This window comes from Mesoplodon mirus, assembly GCF_964341445.2.
Source record: "Mesoplodon mirus genome assembly, chromosome: 4".
NCBI classification, from domain to species: domain Eukaryota; kingdom Metazoa; phylum Chordata; class Mammalia; order Artiodactyla; family Ziphiidae; genus Mesoplodon; species Mesoplodon mirus.
In genome coordinates this window covers 102,475,273-102,496,385 of record NC_138979.1, presented here as the reverse complement: position 1 = coordinate 102,496,385, position 21,113 = coordinate 102,475,273, and the positions used below count along the sequence as shown (strand labels likewise).

General features: G+C 41.1%; 1 protein-coding gene across 2 annotated transcripts in view; it reads right to left on the bottom strand.

The window, feature by feature from the left end:
* Nucleotides 1-764, bottom strand: part of UBR1 (ubiquitin protein ligase E3 component n-recognin 1) — a 165,911-nt gene extending 165,147 nt beyond the window's left edge. For both annotated transcript variants that reach the window (XM_082619146.1, XM_082619147.1), the window contains exon 1: nt 562-764. In XM_082619146.1, coding sequence (XP_082475272.1) covers nt 562-642 — 81 coding nt within the window. In that variant the 5' untranslated portion in view covers nt 643-764. The remainder of the gene's footprint in view (nt 1-561) is intronic.
* Between the last annotated feature and the right edge of the window lie 20,349 nt (nt 765-21,113).

The window sequence follows — 21,113 nt, the reverse complement described above, 5'->3', positions numbered from 1 at the left end:
CTTGAAATGTCTGGAAGTCTGTTCTTCACCTGTAAAAAGCAACGACAGATGATGGGTTTCTCCACCGAGGATTAGGACTGGATTCTCAAGATGCTACAACGAAGGACTACAACTCCTACACCCCATATCTTGACGTGAGTTGACACAGGCAGCGTTCCCTGTCACTATCATGCCCCACCCAGCCAGCTATGCGATACAACACTAGGTGCTGCGTCCTGGACGCCTATCGTCTAGGAGGGGTTAACACTACGTCTGTCGGAAAATGGCTCTTCCTCCAAACCCCTACACCAGACCATCTAATAACATTACCAGTTCTTTCTATTTCAGGATAGAGACAAGCTTGAACTCGTCACGGCTAATAAATGACAAAGTCATTGTACACCGGAGACTTGGCCGGCAGGAATGTGGGTGATGACTAACTTTATTCTGTGGCTTCCTTTCAGATCAATCCATACGACTCCCGCTCCCCGGAGCCACCGTAAGGGGTGAAGCCCCACATCCTCCTGAACGCGGTAGGGAAGGACTCGGGGGGACAAAAGCAACTAGCCTACACGGACTTACAGACGCCAGTCGTTGTGGAGTCTGAGGCAACTCCGTGCTGACTTCCATCCTCTCTGCATCCCCAGCCTCCTCTTCCGCCATCTTAAGGAAAACTGACACCCGCAGTTCCAGACCCCCCGCCGGAGGCGAGTGGGAACCTGTGGCCGGTCCCAGAGACGAAGGGCGACAGTTTTACGACGGCCCCTGAAGTCGGGTTTGACGCAGAATCGAACAGCGGTTTCCGGTCCGCTTCCGGAAGGAGGCGTCACGGCCGGTGCGGCTGTTTCTTCCCCTCATTTCTTAGTCACAGTGCTTGGTGGCCGAGTGGTTGTATAGCTGGTTTCGGTGCTGGGAACTGTTGCATCTACGAGGTGAAAAACAAGTTCAGCGTCCATTATGAAAGGAAGAAAACTGTCGGGGCTAAGTGAGAACCTGCTCTGGGTCTCTTTCTGGTCAGGCTGTTGTTGGGTGTGTTTTGCCTTCCTAAGTACCTGCATTGGTTCCCCAGAGCCCACAGAATGAAAAAATACTCAAAGATAAGCTCTCTTTAGGAACGTAGCCTGTGGGAACTTGCACATGCGCGCAAGAAAGCTTGGGCCCCAGCAGCTCTTGGGAGAGGTGGTGAAGTAACGAGAAATGGGAAACCTAGTCATTCAGCGGCAGAGGAAAGACGAAATAAACGTGGTACATCTGCATTATGGAACATCGTGTAGCTCTTAAAGAGAACAAAATAGCTCTGTGTGAAAAAATAAAGATAAGTTAAGTGGGAGGAAAATGCAATCAAGTTGCCACCAACTATGGTTTGGCACTTACCTACATGTTAAATGCGAAAGTAACAGTCTTGAAAGGGAAGAGAGCAAACTATTAATAGTTAGCTCTGAGGAACAGGAGAGGAGAGAGGTGGTCTAGAGCTACTTTACCTTCTGTATTGTAAACTGTTTACAAAAGAAGTAATTTTAAAACGTATTTTTTAACAAAAGGAAAAAAAATAAAGCTCCTAACGCTCTGGAAAGAGTTAATAGTAGTTAACTATTTGGGGAAAGATTAAGTTAGGTCTTTACCTCAAATAGTATATAAAAATAATGAATTGAGGCGTTAACTGCTTTTAAAAAGTAAAGAAGTAAATGTATTTGTATAATATTGGGGTGGAGAAGGCTTTTTAAAGCATGACAAAAGGCAGAAAATATAGAATATAGAAAATATTAAATGTCAGAAATATAGACAGATAATATAAAAAGACTGATAGGTAATTTCATCAAAATTAAAAACTTACATAAAAATAAGTTACACAAAGTTAAAAAGTAAACAAAAGCTGGGTAGAAATTTCTGCAACACTCATGACAGACCAAAGGATAAAATCCCAAAGAAGACTCTTCCAATTTTAAAAATGGACAAAATACATAAATACTCATCAATTTGGGGGACTTCCCTGGTGGCACAGTGGTTAAGAATCCTCCTGCCAATGCAGGGACACGGGTTTGAGCCCTGGTCCAGGATGATCCCACATGCCGTGGAGCAACTAAGCCCATGAGCCACAACTACTGAGCCCGCGAGCCATAACTACTGAAGCCTGCGTGCCTAGAGCCCATGCTCTGCAACAAGAGAAGCCACCACAATGAGAAGCCTGCACATCGCAACAAGCAGTAGCCCCCCACTAACCGCAACTAGAGAAAGCCCACGCTCAGCAACAAAGACCCAACACAGCAAAAAATAAATAAATTTATTAAAAAACAAAACACTCATCAATTTTTATAAATATATGAAAAAAACCTAAATAGTAAGCAAATAAATGCAAATTAAAGAAAAATGGATTCCATTTATTGCCTGTAAATTTGGTGAGGTTTTTTTTGTTTTCTTAAGGATAATCACCATTGTTGATAAGCTGGAAGGATACTCATATATTGTTACGTAAAATGCAAGTGTAAATTGGTAAACCTGCAGGAAAGCAATGTGGCAACCTTCCGGATTCTTTTTGTTGTTGTTGTTGTTGTACGCGGGCTTCTCACTGTTGTGGCCTCTCCCGTTGCGGAGCACAGGCTCCGGACGCGCAGGCTCAGCGGCCATGGCTCACGGGCCCAGCCGCTCCACGGCATGTGGGATCCTCCCGGATCGGGGCACGAACCCGTGTCCTCTGCATTGGCAGGCGGACTCTCAACCACTGTGCCACCAGGGAAGCCCTTTTTTTTTTTTTTTAATGCATACTCTTTGGCCTAGCAATTCCATTTTTAAGACTGTATCCTAGAGAAATAATTCAGGGTGCAAGTGAAGTTTTAACTACATCATTACTGGCAATGGAGAAAAATTAGAAAGACCTCAAATGCCCTCAATAAAGGACACTGGCTAAATAAACTGTGGTCACACATACAATGTAGTACTCTGTAGCCTTTAAAAATATTTTAGAACATTGGTTCTTAAAGTGTGGTCCACAGACCCCATGAGAGTTCCCAAGATTCCAAAAGTTTGTGAGGTACAAACTTTTTATGGTAATGGCAAAGAAGTTATGTGTCTTTTTAAACAACCATGTTGGTATTTGTAATTACTGTTGCAGAGGCAACGGTGGATGAAACTGCTGGCTGCAGCACAAAATAAAGGCAGTGGCACCAAAAACAACTAGGCACCAGAGTCACTAGTACTTTCTTCACCACCATTCCCTTGCACTTGAAAAAGGCAAGGGGCCGGGGCAGGGGCCCTGTTTCTCTTAACAATGTTCTTGATGAAAGAGTAAAAATTATTAACTTTATTAAATCTCAACCTGTGAGTCTTTTAAATATTCTGTATGATGAAATGGGAAGCACACATAAAGCTTTTCTGCTGTATCCAAAGTATGATTGTTGACTTGAAGAGAAACATTTCTGTGATGGAGTTGCTAGCTGAACCAGCCACCATTTTCATGGAACACCATATTTACTTAAAACAACTGACAGATATTCTAGGGTTATGAGATTCTGAAGCAAGTAAAAGATAGAATGAGAAGGCAGGCATTTTCCCAAATATGAACAAATAAGCCATTCTCATCAAGGAAAACAACAGTTTTTGTCTGCAATAAAATTCAAGCTTTCAAGTGAATGTTTTGTGGAGAACTTGTATCTGCCACTGTGAGTTTGACAAAGTCCCAGTGAATTTGGTGGGATACGAAAACATGTGCTTTGGGGGGGTATTGTGTAATGAAAAGTATTGACATTTGGAAGATCTGTATAAGTCAATGAACCAATATTTTCCAAATGACAAATGCAGGATGTTATGAAATCCAGCATGGGTAAAAGATCTGTTCACATTGCTAAATAGACCAGTAGAATTTAATGTTATGGAGTACAAAAATTTCAGATTCCATACTGAATTGATCTTTAAGATTTTACTATTGGCCTAGTTCTGATGTGGATTCAAAGAATAATATCCACAATTATCTGAAAACCCTATTAAAATACTCCTCCCTTTTCCAACTATGTATCTGTGTGAGGCCAGAGTTTCTTTATATACTTGAACCAAAACAACATATCACAGTAGATGGAATGAAGAGACATGAGAACCCAGCTGTCTTCTATTAAAGAGATTTGCAAAAATGTAAAACATTGCCACAGTTTTTGTTTTGGATAATCTATTTTTCATTTACAATTTTATTATTTTAACATGTATTGGGTTGGTAATTGTTATTTTAGACAAATTGATACTTTAAAATTTTTCCTGTTTTAGTTTCTAATACAATAAATATCAATAGATATAACCCACATAAACAGAAGAACTTGGAGTTCCCTAATTTTCTTTTTCTTTTTAAAAATTTATTTATTTGGGTGTGTTGGGCCTTAGTTGCAGCATGTGGGATCTTTTGTTGTGGTGCACAGGCTCTTCATTGTGGCGTGCACGCTCCAGAACACCGGCTCAGTAGTTGCTGCACGCAGGCTCCAGAGAGCGTGGGCTCAGTAGTTGTGGCACACGGACTTAGTTGCCCCTGTGGCATGTGGGATCTTAGATCCCCCCACAACATGTGGGATCTTAGTTCCCCGACTAGGGATCAAACCCCCGTCCCCTGCATTGGAAGGCAGATTCTTAACCACTGGACCACCAGGGAAGTCCCAAGAAAAATGGCTTTAATCTTTGCCTGGCAAAGGGGAAAACACAGCAGGCTAGCACCTCAAGAATCAAGTTCCCTAATTTTTAAGAGTGTAAAAGGACCTTGGACTTCCCTGGCGGTCCAGTGGTTCAGACTGCGCTTCCACTGCAGGGGGCGCGGGTTCAATCCCTTGTTGGGGAACTAAGATCTGGCATGCTACGTGACTCAGCCCCCCCAAAAAAAGGTATAAAAGGATCTCGAGACGACAATTTGAGAGCTACTGTCGTAGAGGCATTCTTATTGACTTGGGAAGATTTTTTTTTCCGGTATTTATTTATTTATTTACTTGGCCATGCCAGGTCTCAGTTGCGGTAGGCAGGCTCCTTAGTTGTGGCATGTGAACTCTTAGTTGTGGCATGCATGTGGGATCTAGTTCTCTGACCAGGGATCGAACCCGGGCCCCCTGCATTGGGAGCGCATCTTAACCACTGCACCACCAGGGAAGTCCCAGAAATTTTTATTTTCTACTTTGTGTATTTTCTAGTTTTTCTTACAATTAATATTTCTTACTTGTTAAAAAAAATTTTTAATCTACCTCTTTTTTAAGATAGAAAAAAAACGGAATACCCAGCTAGATAGATAGTAGATAGATACCCAATCTATCCAGATCAAAAAGCTTCCTTGATAATGTCTTCCCTGATCTAGCCAGTTGTGGTGGGATCTTTCCCTCCCCTTGGAGGAACTAGTAGATATACAGCTCTAATATGGTAGTTCCTTAAGTGCAGGAACGAAGACCTATACATAGAAATGTCAACTACTGTGTGAAAGGTTTTAGATGCATGTTAAAGTATGTTAAAATGACTCTCAAAACAATCCCACGATGTTGTTCTCATTATCATCATTGTACAGACAAGGAAATTAAAGCTTGAACAAGTGAGGTTGCTTGTTCAAACCTGCAATTACTAAGTAATAAAACCTGGATTCAAAACCTAGTTCTGATTAGGTTCAAAATTTGTGCCTTTAGCCACTGCACTCTCCTACCTCCTATTTTTTAAAAAAAAAAGAAATTTAAGTCTCTTTTACCATTTTATATAATATAAATGTCTTCATCAGGTATCTGGCACACATTTAACATCCTAGCACATTTATATTAGACATTTTACAGGGCATGAACCAGATAAAATAGATACAAACTTATGATTTATCATTGCTCTTTTCTTATCTAGACCAAGGTGTGGTTTGGCCTAGTTTAGAATAAGATTATGAATTTCTTTGATTCTTATGCAAAGACACACTTTTTTCAATTAACATCAGTTCACAGTAACTTTTGTGAGTAAATAAGCTACAAGGTCATTTTTCAGGTGCCATTTTACTGTTTGACACATTAACAACTGACACTTTCTGGATGCCCCAGGATGACACAGTCAGCTGGGACAGCCATGGTCAGAACTGTTTTCCTTAGAATCCTCATATATGGGTTATGCTGTAGGCTTTCAACCCTGGTTACACATTAGGATCACCTGGGATCTTTTTAAAACTTCCAATGCCAGGCCTCATTCTAGTGATTCTGATTTAATTAGAAAGGGGTGGAACCCGAATTTTCAGTTTTTTAAACCTTCCCCACGTGATCCTAATGAGCAATCAGAGTTAAGAACCCCTGGGTGATTCCATTTTAACTGATCTCATTCTCTGGGATTATTTTCTTATATAGGATGATAGTAGGGCCTACATAATTCCTCCTGCCTGGTACAAACCCTTGATATTCCTCATCGAGATTAGGGAAGAGCATCCTTCCTAGTTGGTCTCCTTATTTCCTCTCTCTTGCTCATATCATCCTCTGTCCTCCTGCCAGAATTATTCTTAAGGATAAATCTGGTCATGTGACTCTTACCTAAATGTATTAGACAACTGCTCTAGGATAAAACTTAACCCTTAAGCATGGCATTCAAAGCCCTTCTCAACCTAGCTTGAAATGATTTTTGCTAGTCTTATCTCCCTTGACACCCCTCTTCTTTTTTTTTTAATTAGTTTCTGCTTTATAACAAAGTGAATCAGTCATACATATACATCTGTTCCCACATCCCTTCCCTCATGCATCTCCCTCCCTCCCACCCTCCCCATCCCACCCCTCCAGGCGGTCACAAAGCACCGAGCTGATCTCCCTGTGCTCTGCGGCTGCTTCCCACTATCTATCTACCTTACGTTTGGTAGTGTATATGTGTCCATGCCTCTCTTTCCCTTTGTCACAGCTTACCCTTCCCCCTCCCCATATCCTCAAGTCCATTCTCAAGTAGGTCTGTGTCTTTATTCCCGTTTTACCCCTAGGTTCTTCATGACATTTTTTTTTAATTCCATATATATGTGTTAGCATACGGTATTTGTCTTTCTCTTTCTGACTTACTTCACTCTGTATGACAGACTCTAGGTCTATCCACCTCATTACAAATAGCTCAGTTTCGTTTCTTTTTATGGCTGAGTAATATTCCATTGTATATATGTGCCACATCTTTATCCATTCATCCGATGATGGACACTTAGGTTGTTTCCATCTCCGGGCTATTGTGAATAGAGCTGCAATGAACATTTTGGTACATGTCTCTTTTTGAATTATGGTTTTCTCAGGGTATATGCCTAGTAGTGGGATTGCTGGATCATATGGTAGTTCTATTTTTAGTTTTTTAAGGAACCTCCATACTGTTCTCCATAGTGGCTGTACCAATTCACATTCCCACCAGCAGTGCAAGAGTGTTCCCTTTTTTCCACACCCTCTCCAGCATTTATTGTTTCTAGATTTCTTGATGATGGCCATTCTGACTGGTGTGAGATGATATCTCATTGTAGTTTTGATTTGCATTTCTCTAATGATTAATGATGTTGAGCATTCTTTCATGTGTTTGTTGGCAGTCTGTATATCTTCTTTGGAGAAATGCCTATTTAAGTCTTCTGCCCATTTTTGGATTGGGTTGTTTGTTTTTTTGCTATTGAGCTGCATGAGCTGTTTATAAATTTTGGAGATTAATCCTTTGTCAGTTGCTTCATTTGCAAATATTTTCTCCCATTCTGAGGGTTGTCTTTTGGTCTTGTTTATGGTTTCCTTTGCTGTGCAAAAGCTTTGAAGTTTCATTAGGTCCCATTTGTTTATCTTTGTTTTTATTTCCATTTCTCTAGGAGGTGGGTCCAAAAGGATCTTGCTGTGATTTATGTCATAGAGTGTTCTGCCTATGTTTTCCTCTAAGAGTTTGATAGTGTCTGGCCTTACATTTAAGTCTTTAATCCATTTTGAGCTTATTTTTGTGTATGGTGTTAGGGAATGATCTAATCTCAAACTTTTACATGTCCCTGTCCAGTTTTCCCAGCACCACTTATTGAAGAGGCTGTCCTTTCTCCACTGTACATTCCTGCCTCCTTTATCAAAGATAAGTTGGCCATATGTGCGTGGGTTTATCCGTGGGCTTTCTATCCTGATCCACTGATCTATCTTTCTGTTTTTATGCCAGTACCACACTGTCTTAATTACTGTAGCTTTGTAGTATAGTCTGAAGTCAGGGAGCCTGATTCCTCCAGCTCCGTTTTTCGTTCTCAAGATTGCTTTGGCTATTCGGGGTCTTTTGTTTTTCCAAACAAATTTTGAAATTTTTTGTTCTAGTTCTGTGAAAAATGCCAGTGGTAGTTTGATAGGGATTGCATTGAATCTGTAGATTGCTTTGGGTAGTAGAGTCATCACAATAGTGATTCTTCCAATCCAGGAGCATGGTATATCTCTCCACCTATTTGTATCATCTTTAATTTCTTTCATCAGTGTCTTATAATTTTCTGCATACAGGTCTTTTGTCTCCTTAGGTAGGTTTATTCCTAGATATTTTATTCTTTTTGTTGCAATGGTAAATGGGAGTGTTTTCTTGATTTCATTTTCAGATTTTTCATCATTAGTGTACAGGAATGCCAGAGATTTCTGTGCATTAATTTTGTATCCTGCTACTTTACCAAATTCATTGATTAGCTCTAGTAGTTTTTTGGTAGCATCTTTAGGATTCTCTATGTATAGTATCATGTCATCTGCAAACAGTGACAGCTTTACTTCTTCTTTTCCAATTTGGATTCCTTTTATTTCCTTTTCTTCTCTGATTGCTGTGGCTAAAACTTCCAAAACTAGGTTGAATAAGAGTGGTGAGAGTGGGCAGCCTTGTCTTGTTCCTGATCTTAGTGGAAATGGTTTCAGTTTTCACCATTGAGGACAATGTTGGCTGTGGGTTTGTCATATATGGCCTTTATTATGTTGAGGAAAGTTCCCTCTATGCCTACTTTCTGCAGGGTTTTTATCATAAATGGGTGTTGAATTTTGTCGAAATCTTTTTCTGCATCTATTGAGATGATCATATGGTTTTTCTCCTTCAACTTGTTAATATGGTGTATCACATTGATTGATTTGCGTATATTGAAGAATCCTTGCATTCCTGGAATAAACCCCACTTGATCATGGTGTATGATCCTTTTAATGTGCTGTTGGATTCTGTTTGCTAGTATTTTGTTGAGGATTTTTGCATCTATGTTCAGCAGTGATATTGGCCTGTGGTTTTCTTTCTTTGTGACATCCTTGCCTGGTTTTGGTATCAAGGTGATGGTGGCCTCGTAGAATGAGTTTGGGAGTGTTCCTTCCTCTGATATTGTTTGGAAGAGTTTGAGAAGGATGGGTGTTAGCTCTTCTCTAAATGTTTGATAGAATTCGCCTGTGAAGCCATCTGGTCCTGGGCTTTTGTTTGTTGGAAGATTTTTAATCACAGTTTCAATTTCAGTGCTTGTGATTGGTCTATTCATATTTTCTATTTCTTCCTGAGTCAGTCTTGGCAGGTTGTGCATTTCTAAGAATTTGTCCATTTCTTCCAGGTTGTCCATTTTATTGGCATAGAGTTGCTTATGGTAATCTCTCATGATCTTTTGTATTTCTGCAGTGTCAGTTGTTACTTCTCCTTTTTCATTTCTAATTCTATTGATTTGAGTCTTCTCCCTTTTTTTCTTGATGAGTCTGGCTAATGGTTTGTCAATTTTGTTTATCTTCTCAAAGAACCAGCTTTTAGTTTGGTTGATCTTTGCTATCGTTTCCTTCATTTCTTTTTCATTTATTTCTGATCTGATCTTTATGATTTCTTTCCTTCTGCTAACTTTGGGGGTTTTTTGTTCTTCTTTCTCTAATTGCTTTAGGTGCAGGGTCAGGTTGTTTACTCGAGATGTTTCCTGTTTCTTAAGGTGGGATTGTATTGCTATAAACTTCCCCCTTAGAACTGCTTTTGCTGCATCCCATAGGTTTTGGGTCGTCGTGTCCCCATTGTCATTTGTTTCTAGGTATTTTTTAATTTCCTCTTTGATTTCTTCAGTGATCACTTCGTTATTGAGTATTGTTTAGCCTCCATGTGTTTGTACTTTTTACAGATCTTTTCCTGTAATTGATGTCTAGTCTCATAGCATTGTGGTCAGAAAAGATACTTGATACAATTTCAATTTTCTTAAATTTACCAAGGCTTGATTTGTGACCCAAGATATGATCTATCCTGGAGAATGTTCCATGAGCACTTGAGAAAAATGTGTATTCTGTTGTTTTTGGATGGAATGTCCTATAAATATCAACTAAGTCCATCTTGTTTAATGTATCATTTAAAGCTTGTGTTTCCTTATTTATTTTCATTTTGGATGATCTGTCCATTGGTGAAAGTGGGGTGTTAAAGTCCCCTACTATGATTGTGTTACTGTCGATTTCCCCTTTTATGGCTGTTAGTATTTGCCTTATGTATTGAGGTGCTCCTATGTTGGGTGCATAAATATTTACAATTGTTATATCTTCTTCTTGGATCGATCCCTTTATCGTTATGTAGTGTCCTTCTTTGTCTCTTCTAATAGTCTTTATTTTAAAGTCTATTTTGTCTGATATAAGAATTGCTACTCCAGCTTTCTTTTGATTTCCATTTGCATGGAATATCTTTTTCCATCCCCTTACTTTCAATCTGTATGTGTCTCTAGGTCTGAAGTGGGTCTCTTGTAGACAGCATATATATGGGTCTTGTTTTTGTATCCATTCAGCCACTCTGTGTCTTTTGGTGGGAGCATTTAGTCCATTTACATTTAAGGTAGTTATTGATATGTATGTTCCTATTCCCATTTCCTTAATTGCTTTGGGTTCGTTATTGTAGGTATATTCCTTCTGTTGTGTTTCTTGCCTAGAGAAGTTCCTTTAGCATTTGTTGTAAAGCTGGTTTGGTGGTGCTGAACTCTCTCAGCTTTTGCTTGTCTGTAAACGTTTTAATTTCTCCATCAAATCTGAATGAGATCCTTGCTGGGTAGAGTAATCTTGGTTGCAGGTTTCTCTCCTTCATCACTTTAATTATGTCCTGCCACTCCCTTCTGGCTTGTAGAGTTTCTGCTGAGAGATCAGCTGTTAACCTGATGGGGATTCCCTTGTGTGTTATTTGTTGTTTTTCCCTTGCTGCTGTTAATATGATTTCTTTGTGTTTAATTTTTGACAGTTTGATTAATATGTGTCTTGGCGTATTTCTCCTTGGATTTATTCTGTATGGGACTCTCTGTGCCTCCTGGACTTGATTAACTATTTCCTTTCCCATATTAGGGAAGTTTTCAACTATAATCTCTTCAAATATTTTCTCAGTCCCTTTCTTTTTCTCTTCTTCTTCTGGAACCCCTATAATTCGAATGTTGGTGCGTTTAATGTTGTCCCAGAGGTCTCTGAGACTGTCCTCTGTTCTTTTCATTCTTTTTTCTTTATTTTGCTCTGCAGCAGTTATTTCCACTATTTTATCTTCCACCTCACTTATCTGTTCTTCTGCCTCAGTTATTCTGCTATTGATCCCATCTAGAGTATTTTTTATTTCATTTATTGTGTTTTTAATCGATGCTTGATTCATCTTTAGTTCTTCTAGGTCCTTGTTAACTGTTTCTTGCATTTTGTCTATTCTATTTACAAGATTATGGATCTTGGAAATAGAATCTTGGATCAGCTTTACTATCATTATTCTGAATTCTTTTTCAGGTAGACTGCCTATTAGCTCTTCATTTGTTAGGTCTGGTAGGTTTTTATCTTGCTCCTTCACCTGCTGTGTGTTTTTCTGTCTTCTCATTTTGCTTATGTTACTGTGTTTGGGGTCTCCTTTTTGCAGGCTGCAGATTCGTAGTTCCCGTTGTTTTTGGTGTCTGTCCCCAGTGGCTAAGGTTGTTTCAGTAGGTTGTGTAGGCTTCCTGGTGGGGGGGACTAATGCCTGTGTTCTGGTGGTTGAGGCTCGATCTTGTCTTTCTAGTGGACAGGTCCACGTCTGGTGATGTGTTTTGGGGTGCCTATGGCCTTATTATGTTTTTAGGTAGCCTCTCTGCTAATGGGTGGGGTTGTGTTCCTGCCTTGCTAGTTGCTTGGCATAGGGTGACCAGCACTGTAGCTTGCTGGTCGTTGACTGAAGCTGGGTGCTGGTGTTGAGATGGAGATCTCTGGGAGATTTTCGCTGCTTGATATTATGTGGAGCTGGGAGGTCTCTTGTGGACCCGTGTCCTGAAGTTGGCTCTCCCACTTCAGAGGCACAGCACTGACTCCTGGCTGCAGTACCAAGAGCCTTTCATCCACCCGGAGAGAGCACCCAGCGCAGGTCAGGCGGTTCTGTCCGTGGCAACCGGAAGATGCCCGCCACCCCTCTTCTTAAACTATCCACACTGTGTTTTCCACACACCATGCCGTCTCATAGTTCTGTGCTTTCACATAGGTTAGTCCCTTGGCCTAGAGTGCCCACCTCCTTCACCACAACTCTTTCTATAAAGAGACTTTGACTGATTCTTTAGGGATCAACTTATATATGACTCCCTCTGAGTTTTCTGATTCTCTCATTCTCCAACAGGTGGAATTTTTCTGTGTTTTCATGGCACTTTAAATGCCTCTGGCCCAGCACTTATCATGTGATGGAGTTATTTAGATGCCTGTTAACCCTGCTAGGCAGTGAGCTTCTTGAGAGCAGGAAGTCTGTCTCAGCTTTGTATACGTAGCACACAGTGGCTGCCTGCCACATCATGGACGCTTAAAATTTATGGAAAAAACTCAGAAAAGACTAAAATACTACACGATACAAATTATTGTAGTTGAAATTTATAAATGGTTCTTAAAACACAATCTTAAAAAGTCAACTCACAAAATATTCATTGGTCCCACAATAATTTACAAATCCAGGTTAGAAACTAGCACTTATATTTGTTTCATCATCAGAGGCTTCTTTCTAGGGATCTTAGAGTTTTAAGCCTGAGGCCTTCTTAAAATGCAAGTTATATTTGAGGAGGATAACTTCCTATCAGATTACCTTGTAGTAGGGATTAGTTTAACAGATGCCTGAAATCCAAGTTCTATGAATTGTACATGGTGTTAGAGGTTGGGTTTCAAAAGAAACTGACTGAAGCAGAGTTTAGCATACAGGTTTATTAGGGAGATTTCTTGGGATCAATACCTGTAGGAAGGGGAAAGAATGGGAAAGAAACATCACTAGGCTGAGGGAGAAGCTGAGCTGCAATGCAATCTGAATGAAGGACTCAGCCAACTCCCTGGGGATTTCTGAAGCTGGACTCGCTCTTCAGAATTGGGACCAGGGTGGGTAGGCCTTTATATCCTCACATTGATCAGTCATTAGATGTGGCAGCCATGGCAAGAGGGGTCACCTTGAGCAAGGCAGGCCTCTTCAGCAGAGGCAATTATTCCCTTCCAGCTGAGGCAATGCAACCAGCAGCACTGCCAGCAGCTAGGGAAGTAAGTCCTTCATTCCTGAAGGGGGATTTGGGCTGCACATCACGGTTTCCAACACAGATAGGAATGGTGAGAAACAAAGGGCTGGAAAAAGGCAGCTAAAAAAGCCCAAAGACAAATCTTATCTTCTTCAGTTTAGCCTATGCTCTTGGGAGGCTGTGTGACATGTGGAGACTATGGAACTACAAATGCCAGCAATTTGAATCCTGATTTCACCACTTCCTACCTGCAAAGAATTAGGTAAGTCTCATAGAGTCTCTCCGCCTCAATTTTCTCATCTATAACTGTGATGAAAAAATTTCCCTGATTATGTAGTTGCAGGAATTAAACAAGAAAATATATGTGAAACTACTTTGTCGATTATCAAGTGCCATACAAATACATGGTGTTGTTACAAATATTTGATTTATTGATTAAGTTAACTGGTTCAAAAACTAAGTATCTGTTTAAGTTCTCTGTTCAAAAACTAGCAGGTAACAGGGAGTACAACTCTTTTGTATTGTTTCCTCTTTAGCTCTTGCGGTATGCTCCATTGATCCAAGAGGCTGCCAAGATGCCTACCTTAAAATTTCTTTTACTTTTTAAAAAAATATTTATTTATTTATTTATTTATGGCTGCATTGGGTCTTCCTTGCTGTGTGCAGGCTTTCTCTAGTTGCGACTAGCAGGAGCTAGTCTTAGTTGCGGTGCGCGGGCTTCCCATTGTGCTGGCTTCTCTTGTTGCAGAGCATGGGCTCTAGGTGCACGGGCTTCAGTATTTGTTTCACGTGGGCTCAGTAGTTGTGGCTCACGGGCTCTAGTACACAGGCTTAGTAGTTGTGGCACAGGGGCTTAGTTGCTCCGCAGCATGTGGGATCTTCCTGGACCAGGGCTTGAACCCGTGTCCCCTGCATTGGTAGGCGGATTCTTAACCACTGCGCCACCAGGGAAGCCCTACTATTTTTTTTAACTTTTTAAAAACTATATTTCAATGGAATAAATTCCTTACTTAACAATGCATGTGGATTTGGTAGTATTGTCTTGGGCCAGAGAAATTGTAATGTAATTGAATTATATGTGAACTATTTCTATATTAACATGTTCCAAGGATATAATCTATGGCCTTTATACATGAGGCTCTAAAGGTGGGGACTGATGATCTCAGAACAGAAGGCAGCTCAGGAACTCAGGAGGAGAATGGCAGAGGATAGAGATACAGAGGAGCTTAAGCTTTTGAGAGATGTGGGGAATGACAAAGCTGAGCTGCTGATGGTTGAAGGGGCTTAGGCAGTGAGCCCATGAGAAAATCCATTAACCCCAAATGTATTATCTCACTTACTCCTTAAAACAGTTTTGTGAAGCAAAGACAGCTATAGTCCTCATTTTAGAGGTAAGATAACAGTGGGTCAAAGAGGTTACAAGATTTGCCTAGTCACACAGCTAAAAAGTGACAGAGCTGGCTTCAACACAGATATGTCTGAGGTTCTTAGCCGCAACAGTATATTGCCTGAAAAGTGTGGTTTCAGCCTGAAACCAACGGGTACTCCTGGAGAAGAGATAATGACAAAGGGAGGGTAGTAGAAGTGGGAAAATAACTCTATGAATAAAGTAATAAAAGAAAGAACAGTGACCTAAAAGACCTGGCTAGGTGGGGATAATCATGTGGATAAAAAACCAGGGAGACCCAAAAAAGGCTGCGTGGGATTAAATGGATGTGCTATCTTTACCTAAAATTTCCAAAACTGCCTTATTGTTTCATTAAGGCCACAACTGAAGGTAGAGAGTGAAAAAGAGGAGAACACAATAATTGTTACTTTGGGGGAAGAAAAAAGAAGAAAGGGAGAATTGAGTGAAAGAAATAGAGACAAGGCATGAAGAAAGCAAGGACTTGTGACCTCTGTGGAAGGGCAAGTGGAGTTGGGTTATAGAAGAGTCTAATGACCTTCCAGGCACGAGACGAAATAAGAAGAAGGGGAAATGAGCAGACAAGAGTGAAAGGAAGAAGGGGATGAAGGAAAATTAGTGGAAATAGAGAAGATAAGCTCTTAACATGATGAGGAAGAAAAAAGGAATATTACATTAATTTATTTTCAGAGTGATAAAAGGGTGACAGAATTGAGTAAATTTACTGAAAGGCCCTGTTCTTGTCATAAATACACACATACATACACTTTTTGTCACACTAATAAAAAGGCAGCAAAACTAAAACAAATTAAGTGACATAGTTTAACAATCCCAGGAACTACTTTAACCAGAACCTATAGTAATCATAAAGGCAAGGATATTGTAATAATTTATCTTACACCATGTCACTTAAGTTATACAAGCTTTTCCTAGGCATCCAATTTCCCAAGAAAACAACATATATGAAAATCTTTCTTTGAGGGTACAAAGATGCTTTAAAATTAAAGATAATTTGTCTTGAATGTAATGCTCTCATTCCATATCTTATTAACATATATCAGGGTTGTTTTGTGGGATTTTTTGTTGTTATTGTATTTGTATTAGTTGGCTATGTCAAAATTTTCAGTAACTATTACGGGTAAACTGTTAAGTTTGTGTGTGTGTGTGTTGTTGTGCTGTTTATTTTTTTTCTATTTTCACTGTATGTTTTTCCTGAATGGATCTAGTAGTGTTTGAATAATTAGGTCCCAAAATATTGCATTTCAGATATGGGCTTTATGTTTTGAAGTTCAAAATAATTTATCTTTGAATATAACCACCTCCATGTAATGAACGATACTTTTTTGTTCATAGAGATTCACAGTAATTTGATGAGATAAAGGGATCTAAGGCAATAGTCTGCTAATAGCTTTTACTAGTAGTCAGCAAACTATGGTTGTCCCAGTGCTTGTTTGTATCACTCTGACCTAAGAATGGTTTTTACATTTTTAAATGGTCATAAAAATCAAGAATAATAATATTTTGTGACATGTGAAAGTTATTTGAAATTAATATTTCAGTGCCCATAAAGTTTTATTGGAACGTTGCCACTTGTCTCTGGCTGCTTTCATGTTGCCACAGCAGAGCTGAGTACTTGCTACAGAGACCAGATGGCCCACAAAACCTGAAACATATATTATCTGGTCCTTTACAGAAAGTGTGTCTACCCCTGTCCTAGAAAATGATACAGCTCTGCTCTGAGTAGAAATTACATAGTTACACTGAGGTCAACCCTGAATACTGACTTAACCAAAATTGTGATACAACTCTTTTGGGAGGAGGGGTCTGGGTATGAATTAAGGTAGTCCTTGTGGTGGTTGTGAAAGAAGGTTTGTTCCTAGGTGGGAGTCAGTAGGATATCACTTAATCCTGAGAGCCCAAAACTATCATGATTGGCATGTCAAGAGAGATATGGAGGTTGATTAAAAAAGAGTGAGCTCCAGAATTCAAAGTCTCCTCTGGAATTGTGAATGGGGAACACTTGGGACCCAACATTTTCTTGGTAGTAAATGCCATTTTCTTAGTCACAAATTTGTTGAAATATTGCTTCCTTAAACTGAGAGCATGTATAATTTTGAGTAAAATAAAAATTATATTAGAAAATAGTGCCATGAAGGGAATCAGGATATAACACCCCAAAATATGCCATTTTAGCATAAGGATTATTTTGAGCTAAAGGCAATTCATAATCAACAGATATAGGAAGGGTTCTCTGCCTTTATCTCTCCAAAATCACAGCATATATTTCCTTTTGTGAAGGTGACATACATTTCCTCCCTCCCTCTCCTGGACCAGGACGAGGAGAGTGACCTTATCACCAGAGACAGAGCCAGCACCAAGATGAGCCTGCATAAACAAATATTACTAAAAAAAAAATAGCCCCTTATCTTCTGTTAGTTCCCCCATATATTTCCTAGTTACTTCCCCACAAATGATCTCCCTTGAAGCCCAAGCCCTTTCTTTGTTAAGAAAGGTATATAAACTCCCAAGCCTAATGGCTTCTGTGAGTTACCTCTTTTCTGTGAACTCCTATGCATGTAAAAAATATTAATAAACTTGTATTCCTTTTCTCCTGTCAATCTGCCTTTTTTCAGTTGAATTCACAGGCTCCCAAATATCAAACTTAAGATGGTAGATGAAGTTTTCCTCCCAGTCCCTCCACACCAGGTGGCTTAGTCCCATTAACAGTATTCCTGACAGGAGAGCTCAGGTGTTTCTTCACATACCTCCAAAGCCTCGGTTGGGCAGGAAGGGCTATTATTATTTTTTTAATTTATTTATTTATTTTTGGCTGTGTTGGGTCTTCGTTGCTGCACGCGGGCCCTCTGTAGTTGCGGTGAGTGGGGGCCACTCTTCGTTGCAGTGCGCGGGCTTCTCACCGTGGTGACCTCTCTCGTTGTGGAGCACGGGCTCCAGGCACACGGGTCTCGGCAGTTGCGGCACGCAGGCTCACGGGCTCTAGAGCACAGGCTCAGCACTTGTGGTGCACGAGCCTAGTTGCTCCACGCATGTGGGATCTTCCCAGACCAGGGCTCGAACCCGTGTCTCCTGCATGGTCAGGCGGATTCTTAACCAGTGCGCCACCAGGGAAGCCCAGGAAGGGCTATTATTTTTATCCAGAGCTCCCAAAGTACCTAAATAGAGAAACTATGAAGAAGTTTGGCCTCTACTGCGTCCCCCCAGGTCCTTGGTCTTCCCCTAGTCCTGGCTCTGTCCCGTCTGCCCTACTCAACTCCCAACTCTTTCCCTAAGTATTAGTGTTTAACCCCCAACAGTCCTTGGCGCCCGGGGAATTTGGCTTGAGGTCCTTTAATTTAGAACTCCACCTCTCTTTGGGCAGACCCCAGACACCGACTTCGGACCCCATTGCTCGAACTCCGGCTCACCAGCACTGGCTCCTCACACTCTGGTTTCCAATGCTCAGGGAATATCATCATATCATGGGTATGAGACGGGTAACTGAAGTGACAGGGGAGAAAACTTGGCGCTGTTTACCGTCCCCACGGAAACCGCAGCCTCCCACCACCGACTGGGCGGGGCTTTTAAGGGGCGCGGCCAGCGGCAGAGGGGCGGGTTCCACTCGGAACGCCCCGCCCCGCCCCCATAACGTCACTGAAGGGCTGGAGTTTTTGCCAGGAAGCGCTCCCCTAGGAGGCAGAGCAAATTGGTTAATACTGCCTAGTGTCCCTCTTGTGGCTCAAACTCCTGATCAACGTGGGCAGGTCGTGTTGAATGAGGGCTATCCCCTGGCTCCACATTCAGGGCTTGACTACACTGTCAAGATTTGAACGTACCTAAAGGAGAATCATGGCCAGGTTCCAAATTCTTGGGTAATAAGATGAATTGTCCTAGATTATGGGAAAAATATATTTTGTGTTTTAAGAAAAGGCTACTTCTGGGACTTCCCTGGTGGTCTAGTGGTTAGGACTGTGCGCTTCCACTGCAGGGGGCATGGGTTCGATCCGGATCCCTGGTTCCGGAACAAAGGCCCTGCATGCCACGCGGTGGGGTGCGGTGGGGGGAACCTGGGGGGATTCAGTAGAGGCCAAACTTCTTCATATTTTCTCTATTCAGGTACGTTGGGAGCTCTGGATAAAAATAATAGCCCTCCCTTCCCAGCCGAGGCTTTGGAGGTATGTGAAGAGACACCTGAGCTCTCCTGTCAGGAATACTGTTAATGGGACTAAGCCACCTGGTGTGGAGGGAGTGTGTGTGTGGTGGGGGGGAGCAACTTCAGAAAGTTGGGAAAACAAAAAAATCATGTGCAGGCAGAACTTGAATAAATATAAAGGATGTAAAGCTAATATACATGTTTATGTATGTACAAATTAAGCATCTACATTGAATTGAATGTTTCCATTTGTAAAAGTTGTCAAATTATTTTTACTATTCTAGTAAGATTATCCCAGCTTCCTGTTAGTCTGTAATTTACATGAGTGGTTATTCTTAGCCTTTTATTTGTCTTGTTCATTGACTAGAGTTCCTGGATTGTCTCAGTTGGGTCAGCATGTTCCTTGTTAAGAAATATTTCCTTACTTTTTAACATTAGGGACTGTTTTTCTTTTTCTTTTTTTTCTTTTTGGCTGCACCTCGCGGCATGTGGGATCTTAGTTTCCAGACAAGGGATCAAACCCCTGTCCCCTGCAGTGGAAGCAAAGAGTCTTAACCACTGGACCACCAGGGAAGTCTGGGACCAGGCATGATTTCTTAACTGCCAGCAATTTGAATGTTGCAGGGTTGGAACACAGGTGTAAAAATGAAACGTGTATGGAAGCAAATCCAGCATACCCTCTGCAAATTTGAAAAGGCATTTATTTACGTATGGTGAATGCTTAGTGGTTTGAATGATGATTGTTTGCTTTGGGGTGGAAAAGTTAGCCTGTCTTCAGAGAGGGGGACTCCTCTTATCTCATGATTGGTTTAGAAAACAAAACAATATAAACCTAAGCTGAGTCTTGTGCTTACTAAAGGAAATATAAATTTTAAAGAAAAAGCAAAGAAAGAAAGAAAATTATAGAATGGTACCACTGTCCTCATTTTCTGATTCAGTTTCTTCACAGCTTCTACTCCTGCTACTTGTCCCAAGAGTGCTGATTTCTGAGCTGAGAAAAGTGGGGCAGGGGAGGGGGGATGGCTATCTGTCCTCTCAGGGAGCCTGTGGACCATAGCAAACCGATTTGGGGGCAGATTCACTTGAAGAAAGAGGTTCACATATTAAGCTAAGAAGCAGGAGTCATTGAGGTCAATAGGGTCAAAGGATGTGGAGAGGGTAGTCCACTTTAGTCTTTAGTCTTGGACTAAGATCATTCCCACAGCTGGGATCAACCCTCTGTTAGAACCAGGAAAGTTCTGAGAATGTGGTGAAGTAATCAGGGTTGGAGACATCAGCACCAATTTTGGAAGAAACAGTCCTCAGATCAGAAATTTCATTTCTGAGTTTGGCTTGGTTTGTCGGGGTTAGCTTCATTTTAGAGATAAGGATTTACACACTCAGGGAATCATTTCTGGAGTGAAACTCAGATTGCTTGTTCAAATTGAGTCAGACATAGGTTAGGGGGCATAAATAGACCTGGATCTTGGTTTTACTCTCAGCCCTGGATCTAAGCCCTGGATCATTTAGGGCACTGCTGGTCGGAGGATCCTGGCCCTGCAGGTGATGAAACACAAGAGCATTTCAGCCATAGTGGAGGGGAAAGGGTGTGGAAAAAGAGGATCAGACAAATAAAGAATTTGCCAAAGGTAACACAACTAGGAAGAAATAGAGTCAGGATATGAATCAAGATCCATAAGACTCGAGGGAATATGCTCTTCACAGAGGCTCCTGGGCATGGAGATGTGGAAGTGATTGGGAAGGAATGAGACTAAATGCTCAATGGAAAGAACTTTGGTAAGGCATGCAGGAAATAGCTCAGTCTACCAGGAGAATAAAGTCTAGTTTGGAGGACTTCCCTGGTGGCGCAGTGGTTAAGAATCTGCCTGCCAAGTCAGGGGACATGTGTCCAAGCCCTGGTCCAGGAAGATCCCACATGCCATGGAGCAACGAAGCCCGTGAGCCACAACTACTGAGCCTGCACTCTAGAGCCCACAAACCACAACTACTGAGCCCTCATGCCACAACTACTGAAGCCCGTGTACCTGAAGCCCATGCTACGCAACAAGAGAAGCCACCGCGATGAGAAGCCCTCACACTGCAGCTAGAGAAAGCCCGCGCATAGCAATGAAGACCCAACACAGCCAAAAATAAAATATAAATTTTAAAAAAAATCTAGTTTTTTGAAAGGAGTTATATGCCCTAGTTTGCAGACGACTACTTCAATCCTGGGGTTC